This window comes from Canis lupus, chromosome 27 (genome assembly GCF_003254725.2).
Source record: "Canis lupus dingo isolate Sandy chromosome 27, ASM325472v2, whole genome shotgun sequence".
Classification (NCBI taxonomy): domain Eukaryota; kingdom Metazoa; phylum Chordata; class Mammalia; order Carnivora; family Canidae; genus Canis; species Canis lupus.
This window is the reverse complement of record NC_064269.1, coordinates 3715099-3737431: the sequence shown is the minus strand read 5'-3', so window position 1 is coordinate 3737431 and position 22333 is coordinate 3715099. Positions and strand designations below refer to the sequence as shown.

Sequence of the window (22333 nt, the reverse complement as noted above, 5' to 3'; positions counted from 1 at the left end):
TCCATATGTATGGTAAGAGATTTTTCTTTCAAAACATATTTTCTTCTTTTTCTTTTTTTGCCTTAGCTGCAAAATTCAAACTCAGTATTCAAATTTAGTAATTAACTTATCACCAGGCCCAATTATCTATTCCCTCTATAACTCCTACCTATTTTTATTCTTAATTGTTATATTTTGAATATTGAAGCTACCTTAATTACTTTTAGAAGCAGACTGAACATAGAACCTACATTGAAAAACAAACATTACAACCAAAAAAAAAATCACACATTTAGTAGCCTATTTCAAATTTCAATATGACTTACGTAAAATATGTGTTAAATGCTAAGACTAAAGATAACTTATTTTAACTGGCATAGGCAACTGTACAAACTTTCAATTATCTCTGATGATAAAAGACAATAGAGCAAGATTAAATATATCCTATAGATAATTATAAAATTTCATTTTGGCTATCATCTTAAACCTTCTTCCCAAATTATCAAAGATCTATAATTATTAGGTATTAGGATTATCTTAAAAAGTAATAAAACAGGAGTGCCTGGGTCGCTCTGTTAGTGAAGCATCTGCCTTTGGCTTGGGTCATGGTCTGGGGGTCCTGGGATTGAACCCAGCATCAGGCTCCCACTCAGCAGGGAGTCTGCTTTTCCCTCTCCCTCTGCCCTTCTTCCTCCCTGCTTATGCTCTCTCTCTCTCTCAAATAAATAAATAAAATCTTTTTTTATATCTTAAAAAAAAAGTAACAAAATAGATTTTCATGTTTGTACAACTATATTTCAGTTCCTTAGGACCACACTAGTGAAAGTATGCACAGGAAGTGAAATGACCACAAGGTAAGCAGTGACAGAAGTGAAAAGCCCAGAAAATCAGTCTCTGAAGTCACTACAAATGGGCCATAAATGTTGTTTTCTTTTTTTTTTTTAATGGTGTTTTCCAATAGGAAGAAAAAAGAGGAGAAAGGACTGCATAAAACTCTTTTCAATCACTTTTGAAGATAATCCAAACCTCAGCTAATCCATGGATCCATCAAAGAGTGACTGAATAGAAGGACTTACTGATTTAGAAAGAGCTTCTATATGAGAAGATAATGAGAGAAGACATATTTAGGACAAACACAACCAAATTTCATTTCCCACACTTACCCTTCCCCAAGAGAAAAACTGCTGTGGGAACTGTTGAAGCCAGGTGATGGGGAATTATTGACATATGTGATCTCGGGCCACGGAGAACACTAAAAACAAAGAACAACTTAAATACTGAAAAAGTACAGGTGACCCTAGTGTCCACCGAAACATTGTTACTCGAATAGCACATCTTCATCAGCAAATCTTAACTGCACTAGTAAATCTTGACCAGGCTAGAAGTTGTGGGTTTTGTTTTGTTGTTGTTGTTGTTGTTGTTTTCCAATTGAGATATAATGGACATACAACACTGCATTAGTTTCAGGTGTACAACAATGATTTGATATACATATATAGTGCAAAATGATGGGATTTTCTTTTGAAAATAAATTCGGAATAAATTGAATTTTGAGAATAAATTGAGAATAAATTTGAAACCATCACCAAAAAAAATCCTTTTACCTCTGTAAGTATAGTTGTCTCATAGGAAGGCTGATATTTCTCCTTTTCATGAGGTGTTCGTTTCTCCATTTTCTCCCGATCTGTTTTTTGCTTCCTGTCTGCACCTTTGGGCTAAAAAGAGAAATGTTTTGTTTTGACTCATCAACTGACATTTGACCCAACAATATTATTTCTAAAGCTTAAACAGTCACATGTGAAACAAGGATGTATGTATAATGATGTAAAGACAAGATGGATCCTTGCATCTAAGTCTGAAAATAGGAAATTTAACTGTGTGATGGAATTGAAAAAGAATAAGAGACCTAGGGACACCTGGGTGGTTCAGTCAGTTGAGTGTCCGCCTTTGGCTCAGGTCAGGATCCCAGAGTCCTGGGATCGACCCCCGTGTCAGACTCCCTGCCCAGTGGGGAGTCTGCTTCTCCCTCTCTCTCCCCAGCTCGGGCTCTCTCTCACAGTCTCTCTGTTAAATAATAAGAGATCTATAGCTATGGACATGGATCTCTAAAGCACACAGCAAACTGAAAAAAAGCAAGCCTCATAACAATTCATACAGTACAGTCCTATTTATGTTTTAAAGACAAGAAAACATGTGTATACTTAGGTACACGTATATATAAAAGCACAGAAGGGGACTAGAAGGATACATGCGAAAATATGACCATGGTGACCTCTGGGAAAGGTTGGGAAGTAAGGGTAAAAGTGGTAAAGGGGGACTTCAGTCTGAATACTTCTGTATTAATTAATCCTTTGCAATGAGACTACATTTATCTGTGTGATAAAAATGAAGACCAAAATAACAAAAGAAAGTCAAATATCAATGTAATCAAAGCTATCAACATTTCATAATTTTGTGAGCTTTTACAAGAGCTTGTAATTTCAACAGACTTTAAGAGCTTTCAGTGAAAATCCGTGTTTTAGCCTCTACTTCCCTGTCCAAGTTCCCCTTCTCCCATGCCTATCCCATATAAATTCATTACCAGGCATCTCAGGAATTATTATCTCAAGAACTCTGGCCTAGACTAGTTTTCACAGTTGTTGAAAAAGGAAAAGTTAACTTTCTGACTTTGTAATTAATGTTAAAATTGAAAAATGAGGAAAATGGATACAAGGGACAGCATGACGCCCAGGAATACCTTGAAGACTTTGATCTGACAGCTGGCTGAGTGTAAGTGCTCAGTATACTCCCCATTTTCATTTTCCTTGAAGGTATCAATTTGTACTCGGAACGGCACTCCCTTTTCTCCTCCATGCTTCCTCATAGTGAACTCTGTGCTAATGCAGTGTACCTACAAAGAATACAACATCCAGGTTTCAGTACTGCTAGCTAGCCACATCAGTCAACAATATTTTTTGAGCAACTACTAACAGCAAAACCTTTAAAAACACTATGAACACCTATAAAAAAAAAAACCTTTCATGCTAGGGGCACCTGGTCAGGTCAATGGTAGAGTATATGACTCGTGATCTCCGGGTTATAAGTTCAAGCCCCACATTGGGTGTAGAGCTTACTTAAAAACATCTCTGTAAATAAAATCTTAAAAAAAAAACCTTTTAGGGATGCCTCACTTAAGCGTCTGACTTTTGATTTCGGCTCAGGTCATTGTCTCAGGATAGGGAGATTGGGTGCTATGCTCATAAGGAGTCTGCTTGAGATTCTCTCCCTCTGCTCCTCCCCCTGCTTGCCTGCACATCCTCTATCATTCTCTCTTTCTAAATACATAAATAAGTAACATCTTAATAAATAACCTTAATTCTCTTATTGATCTTAAAGAATGTATATTCTAAAGGAGGAAATAAGGAAAATTAATTAGTTACAAATGAAACAAAGTAAATATACAGATCCAATGCTAACAAAAGCTACTAGGAGGAACTACGTTCATACTGCTTCAGAGAATACAGAGTTAATATAAAAGAGAAATGATTTATGTTAGTAAAAGTTTCCTGCACTTTAAGGTAGAGTTTAAAAAGCAGAGGCACCATTCATGCTGGGAAAATAGCAAATGAAAGGTCACTGGCAATAGTGGAAAAAAAGGTTTGCAAAGGTTTGCTTGCTACTGCATAAAGTGAAGACTTTGGTGAATCTTAACAGTGAAACCTTGACTGATCAAATATTAGCTTAGGTAAGTTAATTGTTTAAACTCTCAATTTTTAACTTAAAAGTTGTTAATTTCTCTAAGCCTCCAACACTATTTCTACCCTACAGGATTATTGCTGAAAATTTTAAATAAAATAATGTATACAAACTGTTTACTTAACACAGTGACTATCTAATGGGACATAATAAACCACAGCTTTCTTTATTACAAATAATTTTAAAGGAGGGACGCCTGGATGGATCAGTGATTGAGTGTCTGCCTTTGGCGCAGGTCGGGATCCCAGAGTCCTGAAATAGAGTCCTGCATCGGGTTCCCTGTGAGGAGCCTACTTCTCCCTGTGCCTATATCTCTGCCTCTCTCTCTCTGTGTCTCTCATGAATACATAAATAAAATCTTAAAAAAAAAAAAAAAGAATTTTAAAGGAATCTACCCAACAGACATAATTGGATATATAAAAACAACTTTTTTTTTTTAAGATTTATTTATTTATTTATGAGAGACATAGAGAGAGAGGCAGACAAGGAGGAGGGAGAAGCAGGCTCCATGCTGGGAGCCCAACATGGGACTCGATCCTGGGACTCCAGGACCGCACCCTGGGCCAAAGGCAGGTGCTAAACCGCTGAGCCACCCAGGGATGCCCCCCTCTTTATTTTTATATAAACAAACTTTAAGCATAAAGATGTTCAAAATAACTTTACAGATAGTAGGGAAAATTTAGAACAATCTAAATAATAATAGGGAAGTCATAGTGTATCCAAAGAATGGAATATTATACAGCCATTAGCAAGCATCTTTTTTGTTTGCTTGTTTTTTGTTTGCTTGTTTTTTGTTTGTTTTGTCATACAAATAAATAAATTGGGGAAATTAAAAGGGCAATTCAGACATTCCTCATTGCTCTCAGGCAAGTGTTGAGGAATCTAGACTTGATAGGCTAGAATCCTGTTTTATCCTTCAAGAAACAAACTGGGTGGCTCAGCTGGTTAAGCATCCAACTCTTGATTTCAGCCCTGGTCATAAACTCAGGGTCCTGGGATCAAGCCCTAAGTCAGGCTCTATGCTCAGCAGGGAGTCTGCTTGGATTCTCTCTCTCTCTCTCCCTCTGCCCTTCCTTCTGCTTCCTCTCTCTGTCTCCTAAATAAATAAATAAATCTTAAAAAAAAAAAAGGAAAAAGAAGAAACAAATTGGTAGCAAGAGATGCTCTTCATAATGGGAATCCCATTTGCAATGCCCTACCTGAATAAACACAGATGTCCTCTTTGCCGGGTCCCACAGGAACTCCACTGTATTCAGTTGGGTTGGATTAGCTCTAGGATCGATTATACCCACGGACATTGGGATATCTGAGAAACAAAATGGTAATCATTGAACAATTCTGAGGGCCACTGGGTTTAAATAAGATAGCACTGATTGTTTTATTACTGGTCCCTAGTTACTAAGATTTTTATGTATCACACCCTAACCCTCTTTTTGCCAATGAAAAGGGTTTGATTAAAGCTAAAATGGACCTAAGTACTTTCTGAGTATCTTTTTTCCACTTTGAAAGGTTTTTTAAATAAGACAATTTAAACACAGTTTCCTTTTAATATGCCAAAATTCTACTTAAAGATAGATTTAGTCTACACACTAGCTCCAGTGTCATGAAAATTGTAACTAAATCTGCTTCACTTACAGTTTTAAGATTAGTGTTACTGATAGAAGTATACTAAGGAGATTGCTATAGAAAGATAAAGCAGAGTGTCTGAATAAAGGCAGAAGCATTGTATTACAGATAGAAGTGGGAAAAATTTAACACAGAGATTGATGCTGGCCTTAAAATTATCAAGTAACCCTGCTATAACAGAGGAACAAATCTGATACTCAAGAGGGAAGCAAAAATGAGCTCTAGTAGAATTCTGCTTTCCATTCTACATAGCATATAATCAAATATCATTTCCTGACTTCTATTAATATTCAAACTGGGGAGAGAAAGCCAGGCTGATAGCTATAACTATACTACCATTTTATTCCCAATTCAAACAAGGTATTAAGTGGGTCCAACAGTGTTAGTTGTGTTGGATTTATCCTAAGGTCAATTTGTCAAATGGGTATCAGGATAGCTGTATTAGAATCAGTGTTCTCTCAGGTCAAATTAGTAAGTACTTAGATTTGTTTAACAACTATGTTTACTAGTAAGAGATAATAACCAATAAGAGATCAAAGACATAGATGCCAGTATTAAAAGTACATTCATGAAGAGAGACAGCATGTATGTTTGTAAAGGAACTTCCCTATGATTTAAGAAAAATAAATTCTACTCTGTGTAGCAAAGCAGTAGGGGAAAAGTCTAAACTGCAAATCAAGAGACATAGATTCTAATCCTAGGTCTCTTACTTTAGGTAAAACAAACCACTAATTTGCCTCTCAGTTATTAGTAAAATAAAAGAATTTGTAGCATTTGGGGAAAAACCTGGCCCCTTTTATACATACACAAAATAAAATATCAGACCCTGAATATCCAAAACAATCTTGGAAAAAAGTAAAGTTGGAGATGTCACATTTCCAGATTTCGAAACTTCCTACAAAGTTACAGTTATCAAAACAGTGTGGTACTGACATAATGATGGAGACACAGACTAACAGAACACAACAGAAAGCCCAGAAATGAGTCCTCACATACATGATCAAATGATGGCTGACAAAGGTACCAAGACCATTCAGTGGGGAAAGAATAGTTGTTTCAACAAATGGTGTTGGGAAAACTAAATATCCACATACCCGGAATGAAGGTGAACTCTTACATCGTATACAAAAATTAACTAAAAAATGAATCAAACACCTAAATGTAAGACCTAAAACTATAAAACTCTTGGCAGTATACATATATACTTCCAAGTAAAAGCTTCGTTGGATTTTGCAATATTCTTAGATATGACAATAAATGCATAGGCAAGGCAATAAAATTAATTAAATAAACTGGATTACATCAAAACTTAAAACTTTTATGCATTAAAGGACATTATGAACATAGTAAAAAGATAATCCACACAGAATGGAAAAAAATATTGCAAATCATATACCTGATATGGGATTAATACCTAGAATACATAAAGAATGCCTACAACTCAACAACAAAACCAGATTCAAAAATGAGGAAAGGACTTGAATATACATTTCTCCAAAGAAGATAGATAGATAGATAGATAGATAGATAGATAGATAGATAGATAGATAAATAAATAAATATATATATATATATATATAGCCAATAGGCACATGAAAAGATAACCAACATCACTAACCATTAGAGAAGTATAAATCAAAACCACAATGAGATAACCACTTCATATCCATTAATATGGCTACTATTAAAAAAATAGAAAATAGTACTTGTTGGCAAGGAGGTAGAGTATTTAGAACCCTTGTTCACTTCTGATGGGAATGTAAAATGTGTAGCTGCTATGGAAACAGTATGGTGGTTCTTCCAAAAATTCAAAATAGAATTATATATATGATCTAGCAGTCTCATTTCTGGGTATATACACAAAAGAATTGAAAACAGAGACTGAAATAAATATTTGTATACCCACGTTCATAAGCTGCATTATTCACAGTAACCAAAAGGTAGAATCAACCCGGATATCTACTAAAGGATGAATGGATAAACAAAATGTGGTGTATATACACAACGGAACATCAAACAGACTTAAAAAGGAGGAAAATTATAATGCATACCACTATATGGATGAACCTTGAGGATTATGTGAAGTGAAATAAGTCAATCACAAAAAGACAAATACTAGATGATTTCACTTATCTGATGCACCTAGAGTAGTCAAATTCATATAAACAAAAAATACAATGATGGTGGCCAGGGGCTGGGGAGAAGAGGGAAGGAGGAGTTATTGTTTAATTAATGGGTACGGAGTTTCAATTTTGCAAGGTGAGAAAAGTTCTGGACACGGATGGCAGTGATGGCTGCATAATGTTAATGTACTTAATGCTGCTAAATTATTTACTTTAAAATGCTTTATAATGGTAACTTTTACCACAACTAAGTTAAAAAAACAAAAACAAAAAAGTCATCCTAAAATAATGGATGCAATTGTTATGGAACTGAAGGATCTACACTTCCAACTTCAATTTTGATATTATCGTCCCAGTAGTTTTTTATACTTAGTCAATAAACATTTCAGGGTTTATGCTAATTGAGCCCCTGAAGCATTCTGAATCAATGTAAACATCAAGTAAAGAAAACCAATTCTTGGGACACCTGGGTGGCTCAGCAGTTGAACATCTGCCTTCAGCTCAGGGTGTGATTCTGGGGTCCCGGGATGGAGTCACACACCGGGCTCCCTGCATGGAGCCTGCTTCTCCCTCTGCCTGTGCCTCTGCTTCTCTCTGTGTTTCTCATGAATAAATAAATAAGATCTTAAAAAAAAAAAAAAAAAAAAAGAAAGTAAAAAAAACCCCACAATTTTCAGACCACACTTTTATAGGCATTTCCTGGGCAAGAGATTCCCTTAACTCACCAATATCAAGAATTCTATCTCCAGGTCGATTCCACCTCCAGCCCTCCAGCTGCTGATGTTCAGTATACTGCAGTCGTCGGTCATGGAACACTACACGGAATATACTCTGAAAGGAAGCAACAAAATCAAATGAGAGTGGGATCCTTAAAAATCAGTGCTGATAAAGGAAAACTACCAGAAGTCACCTCCAGTTGGTTTCTAGATACAATCTAAAATTATTTTTCTTCAGATCTGTTTCACTCTAAAACCCATGCCATACTAAACTCTTTTCAGGGTAAAATTTATAATTGCTCAGATATAATCTCTATAGTTAACTGAAACCATATTTAAAACTTGGCTTAGGGCATCTGGGTGGCTCAGTGGTTGAGCATCTGCCTTTGGCTCAAGTAGTGATTTTGAGGGGATCCCTGGGTGGCTCAGCGGTTTGGCGCCTGCCTTCGGCCCAGGGTGTAATCCTGGAGTCCTGGGATTGAGTCCCACATCGGGCTCCCTACATGGAGCCTGCTTCTCCCTCTGCCTGTGTCTCTGCCTCTCTCTCTCTCTCTCTGTCTCTCATGAATAAATAAATAAAATCTTTAAAAAAAAAAAAGTAGTGATTTTAAGATCCTGGGATCCAGTCCCACCTCAGGCTCCCCACAGGGAGCCTGCTTCTCCCTCTGCCTGTGTCTCTGCCTCTGTGTGTGTGTGTGTGTGTCTCATGAATAAGTAAATCTTTTTAAAATACATTTAAAAAATAACAATAGAAATAAAAAAAAGTCTTAAAAAAAAATTTGGCTTAAACATTAGTCCTCATGGATTGGGCAAAAAAAGACTTATTGGAAGCATTTATACTTCTCCCTACTGTTACCATGTAATATCCAGCTCAGCTCTTTGGGTATATATGAAAATCTCACCAGGTTCCCTGCTTGCTAACCCACCGTGCAGCACTGAGGGTAAGCAGGGGTTAATGCTATCAATTTTCTTTTTGTTACTCTTATTTGTGGAGGTGCGTATTAATATCCCTCCCATCAACTTTTATAGTTGCTAATCAAATTCCTCTGTCCCAATTGTGCTGTGAATTCATTGCTATAAGTCTAGACTAAGAAAACTGTTATTTGTCGATAGTAGTTTCTGTTTTTCTTGCTACTAGACCACGTATCCAAAGAGACACTGGAGCTTCTCTAAAAATCTCAAGGTGGTTACTCTATTCCACGCCAAAGAGCTTCAATGGACCAGGAGACTACTTTGACATAGAATGGTAAGCCTTCTGTTTTTACAGCTCTATAAAACCCATGTGAATGGGGGTGGGCTCACTCGTACTCCAAAGAAATAATGGTTTACCACTCTGCCAGCAAATTGTAGTAGGTAAGAGATACCACCAAGCCCTTTATGGAAGCAAAAGAACATTACCCAAAAAGGGTCAATAAAAGGATATTGTGCAGAGGAATGATTTACTCATTTTCTTTTACCTTCACCAACTTGCCATTAATTTCTGGAAGTTCTCCAAGTTTCCTATTGTCTAGCATACGAATTTCATAAGACTGTCCTGGAAGAAAAAGTAACTACATATTATATTCATAGATTCAGATTCAGAAAGAATAAAATTCAGCTGGTTGAATATACAAGAGTATAATATTATTAGTATTAGTAACAACTATAATCCTTTACTATGTGCCAGGAACAGTGCTAAGTGTTTTCATATATTATTTCATTAATTGATACAATTTTCAAAACTATTATCAATCTCACTTTTACAGATAAAAGAATTGAAATGTAAAGAGTTTAAGTAGCTTGTCCAAGGTCACACAACTGGTCAATAGAGCTGGGTCAGGATTGAAAGAGGGAGATAGGAACTAAAAACGGGCAGGTACACAAAAGAAGGTAGCAATACACATCAAATATGACATTAAATGGTCACACTAGAAAGATGTACTTTTTACATATAAGTATACCTAATAAAATATCATCAATCCAGCAGATCTTGATAACACTAACAAATAAGGAAGTATCTAACCTTGATTGAGATACGTCAGAGTTTCATCGTGGAGTTTCACAGCTGGAGAGGTGGCAGCACAAAGCACATACTGAAAAGGCAGGATTTTATTCTCATTATCAGGGGGCAAACTTGATTCTTCTTGCTTAAAAATGGGCAATGCAAGGACATCACTGAAATAAAGCAAACAACTTAGGTTAACATGTGACAGTGGTGCAAAAGTGGATTTATGTTGACACAATTTAACTGCAATTTGCTTTGGAAAAGTATAAACATTACTCACTTTGATAAAGTTTCTTCCCATTCAGTTCAGATTACCTGCTGTGCTATCCCCCTCACCATAACAATGTGGACAATGACAAATATTCACTGCTATAGCCATTTAGACAGGGGTTCCTAAAAGGGCTCTGAAAATTACATGCAGAGTTCCAAAATGTCAATTTCGGACACTCAGTAATGTATTTGTTCTTAGAAAGGCACCAACTAGGGACTCCTGGGTAGCTCAGTGGTTGAGCATCTGCCCCTGGCTCAGGGAGTGATCCCTAAGTCCTGAGATCGAGTCCCACATTGGGCTCCCCGCAGGGAGCCTGCTTCTCCCTCTGTGTCTCTGCCTCTCTCTCTCTGTGTCTCCTGTGAATAAATAAATAAAATCTTTAAAAATAAAATAAAATAATAATTTTTTTTAAAGGCACCAACTGCACTTATCTTTATAACCCTATCAGCTGATCTATGTGAGGACTAAAACAAGACTCAGAATTAATTCCTAGGAGCCACTTGAAAAGGACAAATCAATGACCAGGATATATTTCAAGATCAGCTTACATTCTGTGAAATACAACTAACTAAAAGTGCTGTGTTTCAGTCCCTAAAAGCCTTAGGCAAATCTTAGACAAGCTCTCTAGTCTTCATTCCTTCATCTATAAAATGGGAAATCACATTTGCTGGTCTAGAGTAAGTATTTTGGAAACCATAAGGGACTAAAATTGATGTACAAGATTAATAATAATTTTTCCTCATAAACTCTAGTCATGGATTAGTGGGAAAGAATATCCTGGGCCCTCTTCTGGAGACCTACTGTTGTGATCAATATTTGTCCCAGACCAGACTTTATTTTTATTATTTTTTAACTTTTATTTATTTATGATAGTCATACAGAGAGAGAGAGAGGCAGAGACAGAGGCAGAGGGAGAAGCAGGCTCCATGCACTGGGAGCCCGACGTGGGATTCGATCCCGGGTCTCCAGGATCGCGCCCTGGGCCAAAGGCAGGCGCTAAACCGCTGCGCCACCCAGGGATCCCCCAGACCAGACTTTAAAAGAATCTTAAAAGATGTACCAAATTAAAAAGTATTTCCAATTATCTCAAGACATGCCACAAAATTCTCAAAATAAAATCTGTTTTAATTAACTGTAAAGAACTTGTGCATGTATTCACTAGAACAACTAAAGTTAAAAAGAATGACAACCCAAATGTTGGCAAGGATGTGGAGCAACCAGAACCCCTGTTCTTTGCCAGGAGGCGTTTAAAATAACAAAAGCAAAAAATAAAAAAATAAAATAAAATAACAAAAGCAATTTAGAAAAAGATTTGGCTGTTTCTTATAATAGTAAACATCTATCTGCCCTTTGATCCAGTGATTCTATTCATAGATACCTATTCAAGAGAAATGAAATTATAAGTCCACTCAAGGCTTGTACACAACTGCATATGGCATAAAAGCAAAAATTGGAAGAATCCAAACGTTTATAATTAAGAAAACTAGATGCACAAACTGTGGTATATTCATACAATGGAATACCAGCAGTCAGCAAAAATGAAGGAATGCAATAACATGGATGAATCTCATAGACATAATACTGAACAAAAGAAGCTAGACAATAAGAATATAGAATGTACGATTCCATTTATATGATGTTCTAAAATAGGCAAAACCAAGGAGAACAGTGGTTTCCCGACAGGGCAGAGATTGATTTAGAAAATATACAACGGAACTTTCTGGGGAGATAAAAATGTTCTATACAATGCTAAGTGTGTGGGTTACACAGCAATTCTTTATATGCATTCTCAGCAATATGCATTCTCCCCAAAAGGTATGGAATTATGACATTCAGGTAAAAACAACCATTGAAAAGAAAATGGCTGAACTCATGTAAATCTTAGAGACATTATAAATTTTTATTGGAGAAAAAAATAAGCAGAAAATGTTCTGACTATTGTCCTAACAAATCCACAAAGGACCAATGAAAATTTAATGGCATAAATGCTTAAAAAAAAAGAAAAAGAGGAGTGGAGAGGGAAGAGAAAAGATATTCCTCTTTCTGCTGATGTCTAAATAGCAAGACTACGTTATTAGTTGAATCAGGGCACCCAAGATGCAAACCTTTTTTTTTTTTTTTTTAAGATTTTATTTATTTATTCTTGAGAGTCAGAGAGGAGACACAGAGACATAGGCAGAGGGAGGAGCAGGCTCCATGAAGGGAGCCCTATGTGGGACTCAATCCTGGGACTCCAGGATCATGCCCTGGGCCAAAGGCAGGCGCTAAACCACTGCCACCCAGGCGTCCTGCAAACCAGTTTTTATGAACAAAAGTTTCTTGTTGCTAAAAAGTATTTCAAAGGCTAGAAAAACAAAGGGTGCTTTCCTCTCCCTGAGGTCTGGAGGTATATATGCTTTGCTCAAAGAGTTGGGGTTGAAGGGAGAAGGTGAAGAATCCTTTTTTCTGCCCATATTAATGTCAAGTGAAACATACTACTGATCCCTTGAGACTATATAACACTGGAGAAATACTGGGTTTTCTTAAAAAAAAGTGCTCCAACCCAGTTCTTCCACTTCTCAAAATGAGGAAGCTACTAATGCTCTCACAACAAATAGTACAGAAAATAAAGCAAAACACTACAAAACTTCAGAAACATGATGTTTGGGAGACTTTGTTGTCCTATCATGCTCAACAAGTATCTCAATACATATCATTCTCAAATACACACATCTGATGATTCCTTGAAAGATTAATGAAGATTATCAGGAATCAAGGCAAATCAGATTTTGCAACATAGCAACAGTTCAACCTTTTAGAGTGTAGGGCGTTTTTTCCTTCTTCTCAAATATTACTGCCTTGCAAGGCTAATACACAGCAATAGTCCCTAGTCTTCTCAATATAATGTGGCTTTACATCTAACCCCTCATGACTAACCAAAGGACTGTCATTTGATGCTGAAAATTTTTTAATTTATTCTAAAAGTTACCCCTAAAATTAACTAACTCAAAACAGGCAAACTAAATACACAAAATTTTATATTCTCATCAGATATTAAGATCCCGAAACCTCAAATATATTTGAGTTACTCATGTTCTTGCTACACTACATTTTTTTACCTTGCTGTGGGAGCAAGAGTACCATTCAGTTTCACATTCCTAGGGACAGAGGCTAAAGGTCACACTGGTGAACACAGCGCTAGGACTCTGTCTATAGCAAAACAGTAACAGATTAAGTAAGCAACAATTTTGGAAATGCAAAAGTCCGCTCCTTCTTAGAGGTAAACTGAGCATTGATTAGGAAAACCCACTGTGGTGGAGTCTAAGTAGTTGGTACCAATGTATAACTTGGCATTTTATTACATTTTCCAATTGCTTCATGTATTCTAAGTAATCTTTACACCCAATATGGGGCTTGAACTCACAAACCTGATATCAAGTGTTGCATGCTCCACCGACTGAGCCAGTCGGGCACCCCTGCTTCATGTATTTAATTCATTTCAATGAAACATAAGCTATTTGAAGGAGTAACTTCTCTTTTCTGTACTTAGCAAGTATTTGTGGATGTGATTTATAATTTTGCCTGCATTCTCCAGAACACTCAGCACTAGTACACCATGATCATTTTGGAGTCTGACACCTCACCATATCTCTGATCAAATATAAGGTACAGAAATCTCACCTGATAAAAAGATAAGTTGAGTATATGTTAAAAATGTGCATCGCCAAGTATAAATTCACACCACGAAGGGAAACATCAGAAAGCATCTGAGTGAAGGTAACAGAGGAACAATAGCATAATCAGGAGTGATCTTTCCTGTATGTAACTGGGATTCCATAAAGAGCCGCTTCATGGTCTCCTGAGCCATACATCACTCTTCTGAGATACAGTAGCCTCTGAAAGGTCTGTACCAATTCACAACTAAGTACGAATTTACTTAACATTTTCCTCAGGCCTACCATCTGCTGAATGCCCTCTCTTAGAGAGCCCAAGAAGGGAGAGGGAAAGGTTTGATGAGCTCTACCTTGCATAAGAGAAGCAGATAGATAGTTTCCATTTTCTTTGATGCTATGGACAACCTAACTTGGCATAATATGAGGTCCTGAACTTCTAACTTCCCTCATTTATGCCCTCATTTAGCTCCACCAAGATGAAAAGAAAACACCTGAAACAAAACACATCAATACCCCTATGTCAGTCCCAGGGTGAAAGGGCAAGAACTAGAGAAGCTACATTCTACTCTAAGGTCAACTTCAAAAGAAAAAAAATCCAGTAAATAACCAGTCAGAACACCTTGAAAAAAGAGAGGAAAGCAGCATAATTTCCTCTCTTGCTTTAGGAAGATTTGTGGGAAGGTTAGAAGGGCAGACCAGGGAGACCTGGTAAGAAGAGATGGTCCTGCAAGTTTCAACACAAAGCCAGTGAGATGTCCTTACTACTGAGTAATGGTAAAATAAGAGTACTTTCTGGTAGGAGCCCTCTGTCACAAAAAGTAATAAATTGAAAAATCTCATTCAACTAAAAAGCACCATATATAATAATTTAAAAATTGTCGGGATGCCTGGGTTGCTCAGGGTGTGATTCTAGACTGGGGATAGAGTCCTGCATCAGGCTCCCTGTGAGAAGCCTGCTTCTCCCTCTGCCTGTGTCTCTGCCTCTCTCTCTGTGTCTCTCATGAATAAATAAATAGAATCTTTAAAAAAGAACAATAATAAAAAAACTAAAAATTGCCTTGCTAGGGTGCCTGGATGGCTCAGTTGGTTAAGTGTCTGACTCTTGGCTTCAGCTGAGGTCATGATCTCAGGGTTGTGAGACTAAGCCCCCCTCCGCACTAGGTATGGAGCCTGCTTGGGATTCTCTCTCTCTCTCTCCAACCCCTCCTCTACCCTCCCCTCTAAAAAAACTGCCTTCAGGGTGTCTAGGTGGCTTAGTCAATTAAGCAGCTGATATTTTATTTTGGCTCAGGTCATGATCTCAGGGTTGTAAGATTGAGCCCTAGATTGGGTTCAGCAAGGAGTCTGCTTCTCTGCTTTTCTCCCTTCTTTCCCCCCACCCGCCCCTCCCGAGGCTCTCTAAAATAAATATATTTAGATAAATAACAATAAATTATAAATAAATAAATCTATAAATAAATACACCTTTTTAAAAAAATTGCCTTGGGGCGCCTGGGTGGCTCAGTTGGTTAAACATCTGCCTTCAGCTTGGGTCATGATCCCAGGACTCTGCATCGGGCTGTCTGTTCCAGGAGTCTGCTTCTCCCTCTTTCTCTGTCACTCCCCCTGCTCCTGTGTACACGCTCTCCCTCATAAATAAATAAAAACTTTTTTTTTTAAATTGCCTTGCTAATTATTCTATCACCCAGAAGGCAGGAGAAATGAGTGGAATTTTAATTCTGAACTGAATTTGACCAAGAAGAACCGATCAGAAAAGAGGAAGTGGTGGGAGCCTGAAAAGGAAGTAGCCAAGCCAGATAGGTAAAAAGAATAAAGAACACAGCCAGAGGTGGTTCCTAATCTCTTAGAGAACAGGCTTCAGAAAACAGTGACAACAGGACCCAAGCCCATGGCCCGAGATAATAAAAGGAGAGACAACAGGATTGAGGATCTCAAAGATGAAATTTTGCTAATCTCACATTATCGGAGATAGAGAGAAAAAAGAGGGGAGGTACCTAAAGAGGCTGAAGCTAAAAGGAAAGCTCACCATCAGCTCAGAATTTAAAGTACACGCTCAAGAAAAATATATATCAAAGGAAAGAAACTTTATTTATTTATTTTTATTTATGATAGTCACACACACAGAGAGAGAGAGAGAGAGAGAGGCAGAGACACAGGCAGAGGGAGAAGCAGGCCCCATGCACCGGGAGCCCGACGTGGGATACGATCCCGGGTCTCCAGGATCGCGCCCTGGGCCAAAGGCAGGCGCCAAACCGCTGCGCCACCCAGGGAATCCCGGAAAGAAACTTTAAAAAGTGGCATTGATATATATAAGAAGCTGGAGCTGAAGCCCAGAATGTGCTGAGACTTAAAAAGTATGAAGAAGGGGTGTCTAGGTGTCTCAGTCTGTTAAGTGTCTGCCTTCAGCTCAGGTCATGGTCCAAGGGTCCTGGGATCCAGCCCTGCATCAGGCTTCCAGCTCAGTGGAGAGCCTGCTTCTCCTTCTCCCTCTATTGCTCCCCCTGCTTATGCATATGCACTCATTCCCTCTCTCTGTCAAATAAATAAATAAAAGCTTAAAAAGTAAAAAGTATAAAGGCAGCACAGGTCTACCCTTTGATGTAAATAGCATATTACTACTAATTAATAGACTAACATATATTTTTTTAAGATTTTATTTATTTATTCATAAGAGACCCAGAGACAGAGGCAGAGACATAGGCAGAAAAGAAGCAGGCTCCATGCAGGGAGCCTGATGCAGGACTAGATCCTGGGACTCCAGGTTCACACCCTGGACCAAAGGCAGATGCTCAACTGGTGAGCCACGCAGGCATTCCAATACACTAACATATTAATTGTATTTGGGAAGGACACAGGGATCACTAGGAGCCATAACCAAACTAACTCATTTTCCTTTTCTTAATATAGTGTGACAAAGGAATAATGTAAACATAAATATTTCTGGATTTTCGAGGTGAAAAACATGAATTTTGTAATAGTTAAGTGGCTTCATAGATCACTAAACAACCATACCTAAAGAGTGCAAGTAAGTCTAGAAAGTTTAGTAGTATGGCATAGGACCCCAAAGAAATCTGTCCTCTGCAACATTTTTTAAAATAACTTGGATGGGGCGCCTGGGTGGCTCAGTTAGTTAAGTGTCTGCCTTTGACTCAGGTCATGATCCAGGAGTCCTGGGATTGAGCCTGAGTCTGGCACCCTGATCAGGCTCCCCCTCTCAGGTAAATAAAATCTTGAAATAAATAAAATTTAAAAATAAAATGACTTGAATAATGACATTGAAGAGGATGATGGCAGAATATATAAATGATAGGATGAGAAAGCAAATATCCTGTATGATAGAATCAACTTTTAAGGTAATCCTAATTGGGGGATCCCTGGGTGGCTCAGTGGTTTGGCGCCTTCGGCCCAGGGCATGATCCTGAAGTCCCAGGACTGAGTCCCGCGTCGGGCTCCTGGCATGGAGCCTGCTTCTCCCTCTGCCTGTGTCTCTGCCTCTCTCTCTCTCTCTCTGGCTCTCATAAATAAATAAAAATAAAATCTTTAAAAAAAAAATAAAGTAATCCTAATTGGCTGGAACAGGAGGTAAGATTTAATAAGGATAAATATAACATCACGCACTTAGAACTAAAAAACAGCAAAATGTCCCAATACATGTGAGATAGACTAGGGGTTTAATCTATTTCAGGGACACCTGGGTGGCTCAGCGGTTGAGCGTCTGCCTTTGGCTCAGGGCGTGATCCCGAGGTGCTAGGATCGAGTCCTGCGTCAGGCTCCCTGCATAGAGCCTGCTTCTCCCTCTGCTTGTGTCTCTGCTTCTCTGTTTGTGACTCTAATGAATAAATAAATAAAATCTTTAAAAAAAAAAATCTATTTCAATGAGACAAAAGGTATAACAATGGCAGCCAAAAATGCTGATAGTAGGTTTCATTAAAAACAAAGTCTGATAAGGGAAATGACATTCTTCTCTATGCAAATCAGACTACGCTTGAGCATTGGGCTTAGTTCTGAGTGTGGAACTTTAAAAAGAGTACTTTAAGGGGTGCCTCGGTGGCTCATCAAACATTTGACTCTTGGTTTCATGTCAGGTCATGATCTCAGGATTGTGGGATCAAGCCCCACAATGAGCTCTGCACTTAGCACGGAACCTGCTTGTCCTTCTCCCTCTGCTCTTCCCCCTGCTCTCTCCCTCTCTCAGAAATAAAAGTAAAATCTTTATTTTTTAAAATTTATTTATTTATTTATGATAGTCACAGAGAGAGAGAGAGAGGCAGAGACACAGGCAGAGGGAGAAAGAAGCAGGCTCCATGCACCGGGAGCCCGACGTGGGATTCGATCCCGGGTCTCCAGGATCGTGCCCTGGGCCAAAGGCAGGCGCCAAACCACTGCGCCACCCAGGGATCCCCAAGTAAAATCTTTAAAAAAAGAAAGAGGACTTTAAAAATCTAAGAAAAGAATAGTGAGGGGACCTAGAGTCATGCCATTTGAAGAGTAAGTGAAGGAAATGAGGATGTTTGTCTGAAGCAAAGTCTTGTTCGGTCTGCTCCATAAAGAGAATTAATTATCAGTTCAGGATTGGACAAGCTGACCTTTAAAAAATGCCCTCCGTGGCTCCTGGGTGGCTCAGGGGTTGAGCATCTGCCTTTGGGTCAGGGTATGATCCCGGGGTCCTGGGGTCGAGTCCTGCATCAGGCTCCCTGCATGGAGCCTGCTTCTCCCTCTGCCTGTGTCTCTGCCTCTCTCTGTATCTCTCTCTCATGAATAAATAAAGTCTTTAAAAAATTAAATAAATAAAAAAAAATACGCCCTCCAAATCAACTCTATAATTTTATTATTCTAAAAAGAATTAATGTTTTGAGTCTGTTCGGGTTTTTGAAACTGCACTGGGATAATCCTAAGGATCCTACATATTATTAGGAAGTACTAATTGGTATACAGTAGCCTTTAGTAGGCAGGAAATATCATCATTTCCTTGTGATTATAGTCAAAAGTATATTCTACAGCATCTGCTATAGAAGGTGGCAGGCAAATGATAACTATACAAGCCTATATATTATTGGCGAGACCAAACGGCTTGTAAACCTGTCTATGCTTTTTTAAAATTTCATTTTGACCTTTGTGTATTTCCGATGACAAAACAAGGACTAACCAAATCGTAATAAAGGCATGAACAACATCTAGGCATGCAAAACTTTCTGTATACCAAATCCAAAAGACTCATCACTGTAGTTTTCTCTAACACAAGTTCTAAAAACAGTATTTTCAGTTAATATGAAAACATAAAAAGGTTTTTAATTCTTAGAAAAAGTCTACATCTTATTTAGCCAAAGGTGATTTTAATGAACTGTGCTCTCAGAATACATTCTGCTAGGGACGCCTGGGTGGCTCAGCAGTTGGGCATCTGCCTTTGGCTCGGGGCATGACCCCTGGGTCCTGGGATCCAGTCCTGCATCGAGTTCCCTGCTGGGAGCCTGCTTCTCCCTCTGCCTGTGTCTCTGCCTCTCATGAATAAATAAATTTTTTTAAAAATCTAAAAAAGGGGCAGCCCAGGTAGCTCAGCTGTTTAGCGCTGCCTGCAGCCCAGGGCCTGATCCTGGAGACCCGGGATTGAGTCCCACATCAGGCTCCTTGCATGGAGGCTGCTTCTCCCTCTGCCTGTGTCTCTGCCTCTCTCTCTCTCTGTCTCATGAATAAATAAAATCTTTTTTAAAAAGTCTAAAAAAAAAAAAAAAGAATACATGATGCTAAACTATGTATGAACTAGCTGAGTAAGTGGAATACAAGTGTCCTGAGGTACTGGTAACTCCCTTTTTAAAAAGAAAACTTCAATCATTCATTCTAATATTTATTGAGTACCCACTAAAAACTACATATCAATTTTTTAAAATAAAATTACTTCCTGCTCCTTTCTGCCCCTGGACGCCGCCGAGTAAGCATCGTTACAGTCTCCCCTCCCACCTCCGTCATGTCTAAGTCAGAGTCTCCCAAAGAGCCCGAGCAGCTGCGGAAGCTCTTCATCAGAGGTTTAAGCTTCGAAACGACCGATGAGAGTCTGAGGAGCCATTTTGAGCAATGGGGGACGCTTACGGACTGTGTGGTAATGAGAGACCCCAGCACCAAGCGCTCCAGAGGCTTTGGGTTCGTCACGTAGGCCACCGTGGAGGAGGGGGACGCGGCCATGAACGCCCGGCCGCACAAGGTGGACGGAAGAGTCGTGGAACCAAAGAGGGCTGTCTCCCGAGAAGATTCTCAAAGACCCGGTGCCCACTTAACTGTGAAAAAGATTTTTGTCGGTGGCATTAAAGAAGACACTGAAGAACATCATCTAAGAGATTATTTTGAACAGTAAGGGAGAATCGAAGTGATTGAGATCATGACTGACCGAGGCAGTGGCAAAAAGAGAGGTTTCGCTTTTGTGACCTTTGATGACCACGACTCTGTAGACAAGATTGTCATTCAAAAATGCCATCCTGTGAATGGCACAACTGTGAAGTAAGGAAAGCCCTATCGAAGCAAGAGATGGCTAGTGCTTCGTACCAGCCAAAGAGGCCGAAGTGGTTCTGGAAACTTTGGTGGTGGTCGTGGAGGTGGTTTTGGTGGGAATGACAACTTTGGTCGTGGAGGAAAAACTTCAGTGGTCGAGGTGGCTTCGGTGGCAGTCGAGGTGGTGGTGGATACGGTGGCAGTGGGGATGGCTATAACGGATTTGGTAATGACAGGAAGCAACTTTGGAGGTGTCGGAAGCTATAACGATTTTGGCAATTACAATAATCAATCCTCAAATTTTGGACCCATGAAAGGAGGAAATTTTGGAGGCAGAAGCTCTGGCCCCTTTGGTGGTGGAGGCCAATACTTTGCCAAACCACGAAACCAAGGTGGCTATGGCGGTTCCAGCAGCAGCAGCAGCTATGGCAGTGGCAGAAGGTTTTAATTACTGCCAGGAAACAAAGCTTAGCAGGAGAGGAGAGCCAGAGAAGTGACAGGGAAGCTACAGGTTACAACAGATTTGTGAACTCAGCCAAGCACAGTGGTGGCAGGGCCTAGCTGCTATAAAGAAGACATGTTTTAGACAATACTCATGTGTATGGGCAAAAAACTCGAGGACTGTATTTGTGACTAATTGTATAACAGGTTATTTTAGTTTCTGTTCTGTGGAAAGTGTAAAGCATTCCAACAAAGGGTTTTAATGTAGATTTTTTTTTTTTGCACCCATGCTGCTGATTGCTAAATGTAATAGTCTGATCATGACGCTGAATAAATGTGTCTTTTTTTAAATGTGCTGTGTAAAGTTAGTCTATTCTGAAGCCATCTTGGTAAACTACCCCAACAGTGTGAAGTTAGAATTCCTTCAGGGTGATGCCAGGTTCCACTCGAAATTTATTTGCAACCTGCTTGGGCACAGAAGCCATTGTCTCCACAAACCTTGGTGTGGTTGAACTGACAGTTAATGTGTTGTGACCTGGAGTTCACCGTTAAAAGGGTCACCCAAGCAAAGTCCTGGAGTTTATTTGGTTATTATGATTGTTGGCACATCCTATGCAATATATCTAAATTGAATTATGGTATCAGATAAAATTATAGATGGGATTAAAGCTTGTGTATCATCCATTATCATGTGTAATCAATAAACGATTTAATATTCTCTTGAAAAAAAAATTACTTTCCTGTTTTATTCTTTTATTTCCCCTTCCTTCGGTCTTCCATGTTTCAGTAATAGGCAATGAATGGCACATCTTTTTAGTTCTTATGATTTTTTTTTCTTATGATTTTTTAATGCAGTTTATGACATCATCTATTCCCCATCCTGTACTCACTTCTCCCATTTCAATTTACTAAGTTCTTTTCCATTTATGCTTAACTTGCACCTAAATAGTTGCTAGACACTTCCTATCTATGGAAGAGCAAATGCTAAACAAAGAGCTTGGGGGAAAAAGGAAAATAAATGAAATCTAGATGATTCAAATGTGGCCTTGTTTTTTTTTATTTTTGGCCTTGTTTTTTTGTTGTTGGTTTTCTTCTAATGGGGAGGGGGCAGAGGGTATGGACGAGAAAGAACTTTTTTTTCAATATTTTTTTCTTTATTTATGATAGTCACACAGAGAGAGAGAGAGAGAGAGAGAGGCAGAGACACAGGCAGAAGGAGAAGCAGGCTCCATGCACCGGGAGCCCGACGTGGGATTCGATCCCGGGTCTCCAGGATCACGCCCTGGGCCAAAGGCAGGCGCCAAACCACTGCGCCACCCAGGGAT

The 22333-nt window shown here is 38.8% G+C and overlaps 1 protein-coding gene and 1 pseudogene across 8 annotated transcripts in view; one reads left to right on the top strand and one right to left on the bottom strand.

Moving 5' to 3' along the window:
* TFCP2 (transcription factor CP2) overlaps positions 1-22333 on the bottom strand; it is a 60870-nt gene that overhangs the window by 8297 nt on the left and 30240 nt on the right. For 7 of the 8 annotated variants that reach the window (XM_035707592.2, XM_035707590.2, XM_035707591.2 and 4 more), the window contains 7 exons: positions 10182-10333; positions 9637-9713; positions 8189-8294; positions 4914-5020; positions 2717-2869; positions 1584-1694; positions 1143-1231 (listed from right to left, as the gene is read on the bottom strand). In XM_035707592.2, coding sequence (XP_035563485.1) covers positions 1143-1231; positions 1584-1694; positions 2717-2869; positions 4914-5020; positions 8189-8294; positions 9637-9713; positions 10182-10333 — 795 coding nt within the window. The remainder of the gene's footprint in view (positions 1-1142; positions 1232-1583; positions 1695-2716; positions 2870-4913; positions 5021-8188; positions 8295-9636; positions 9714-10181; positions 10334-22333) is intronic. The other variant, XM_035707596.2, reaches the window with a different exon arrangement.
* Positions 19994-21676, top strand: LOC118352607 (heterogeneous nuclear ribonucleoprotein A1-like; annotated as a pseudogene).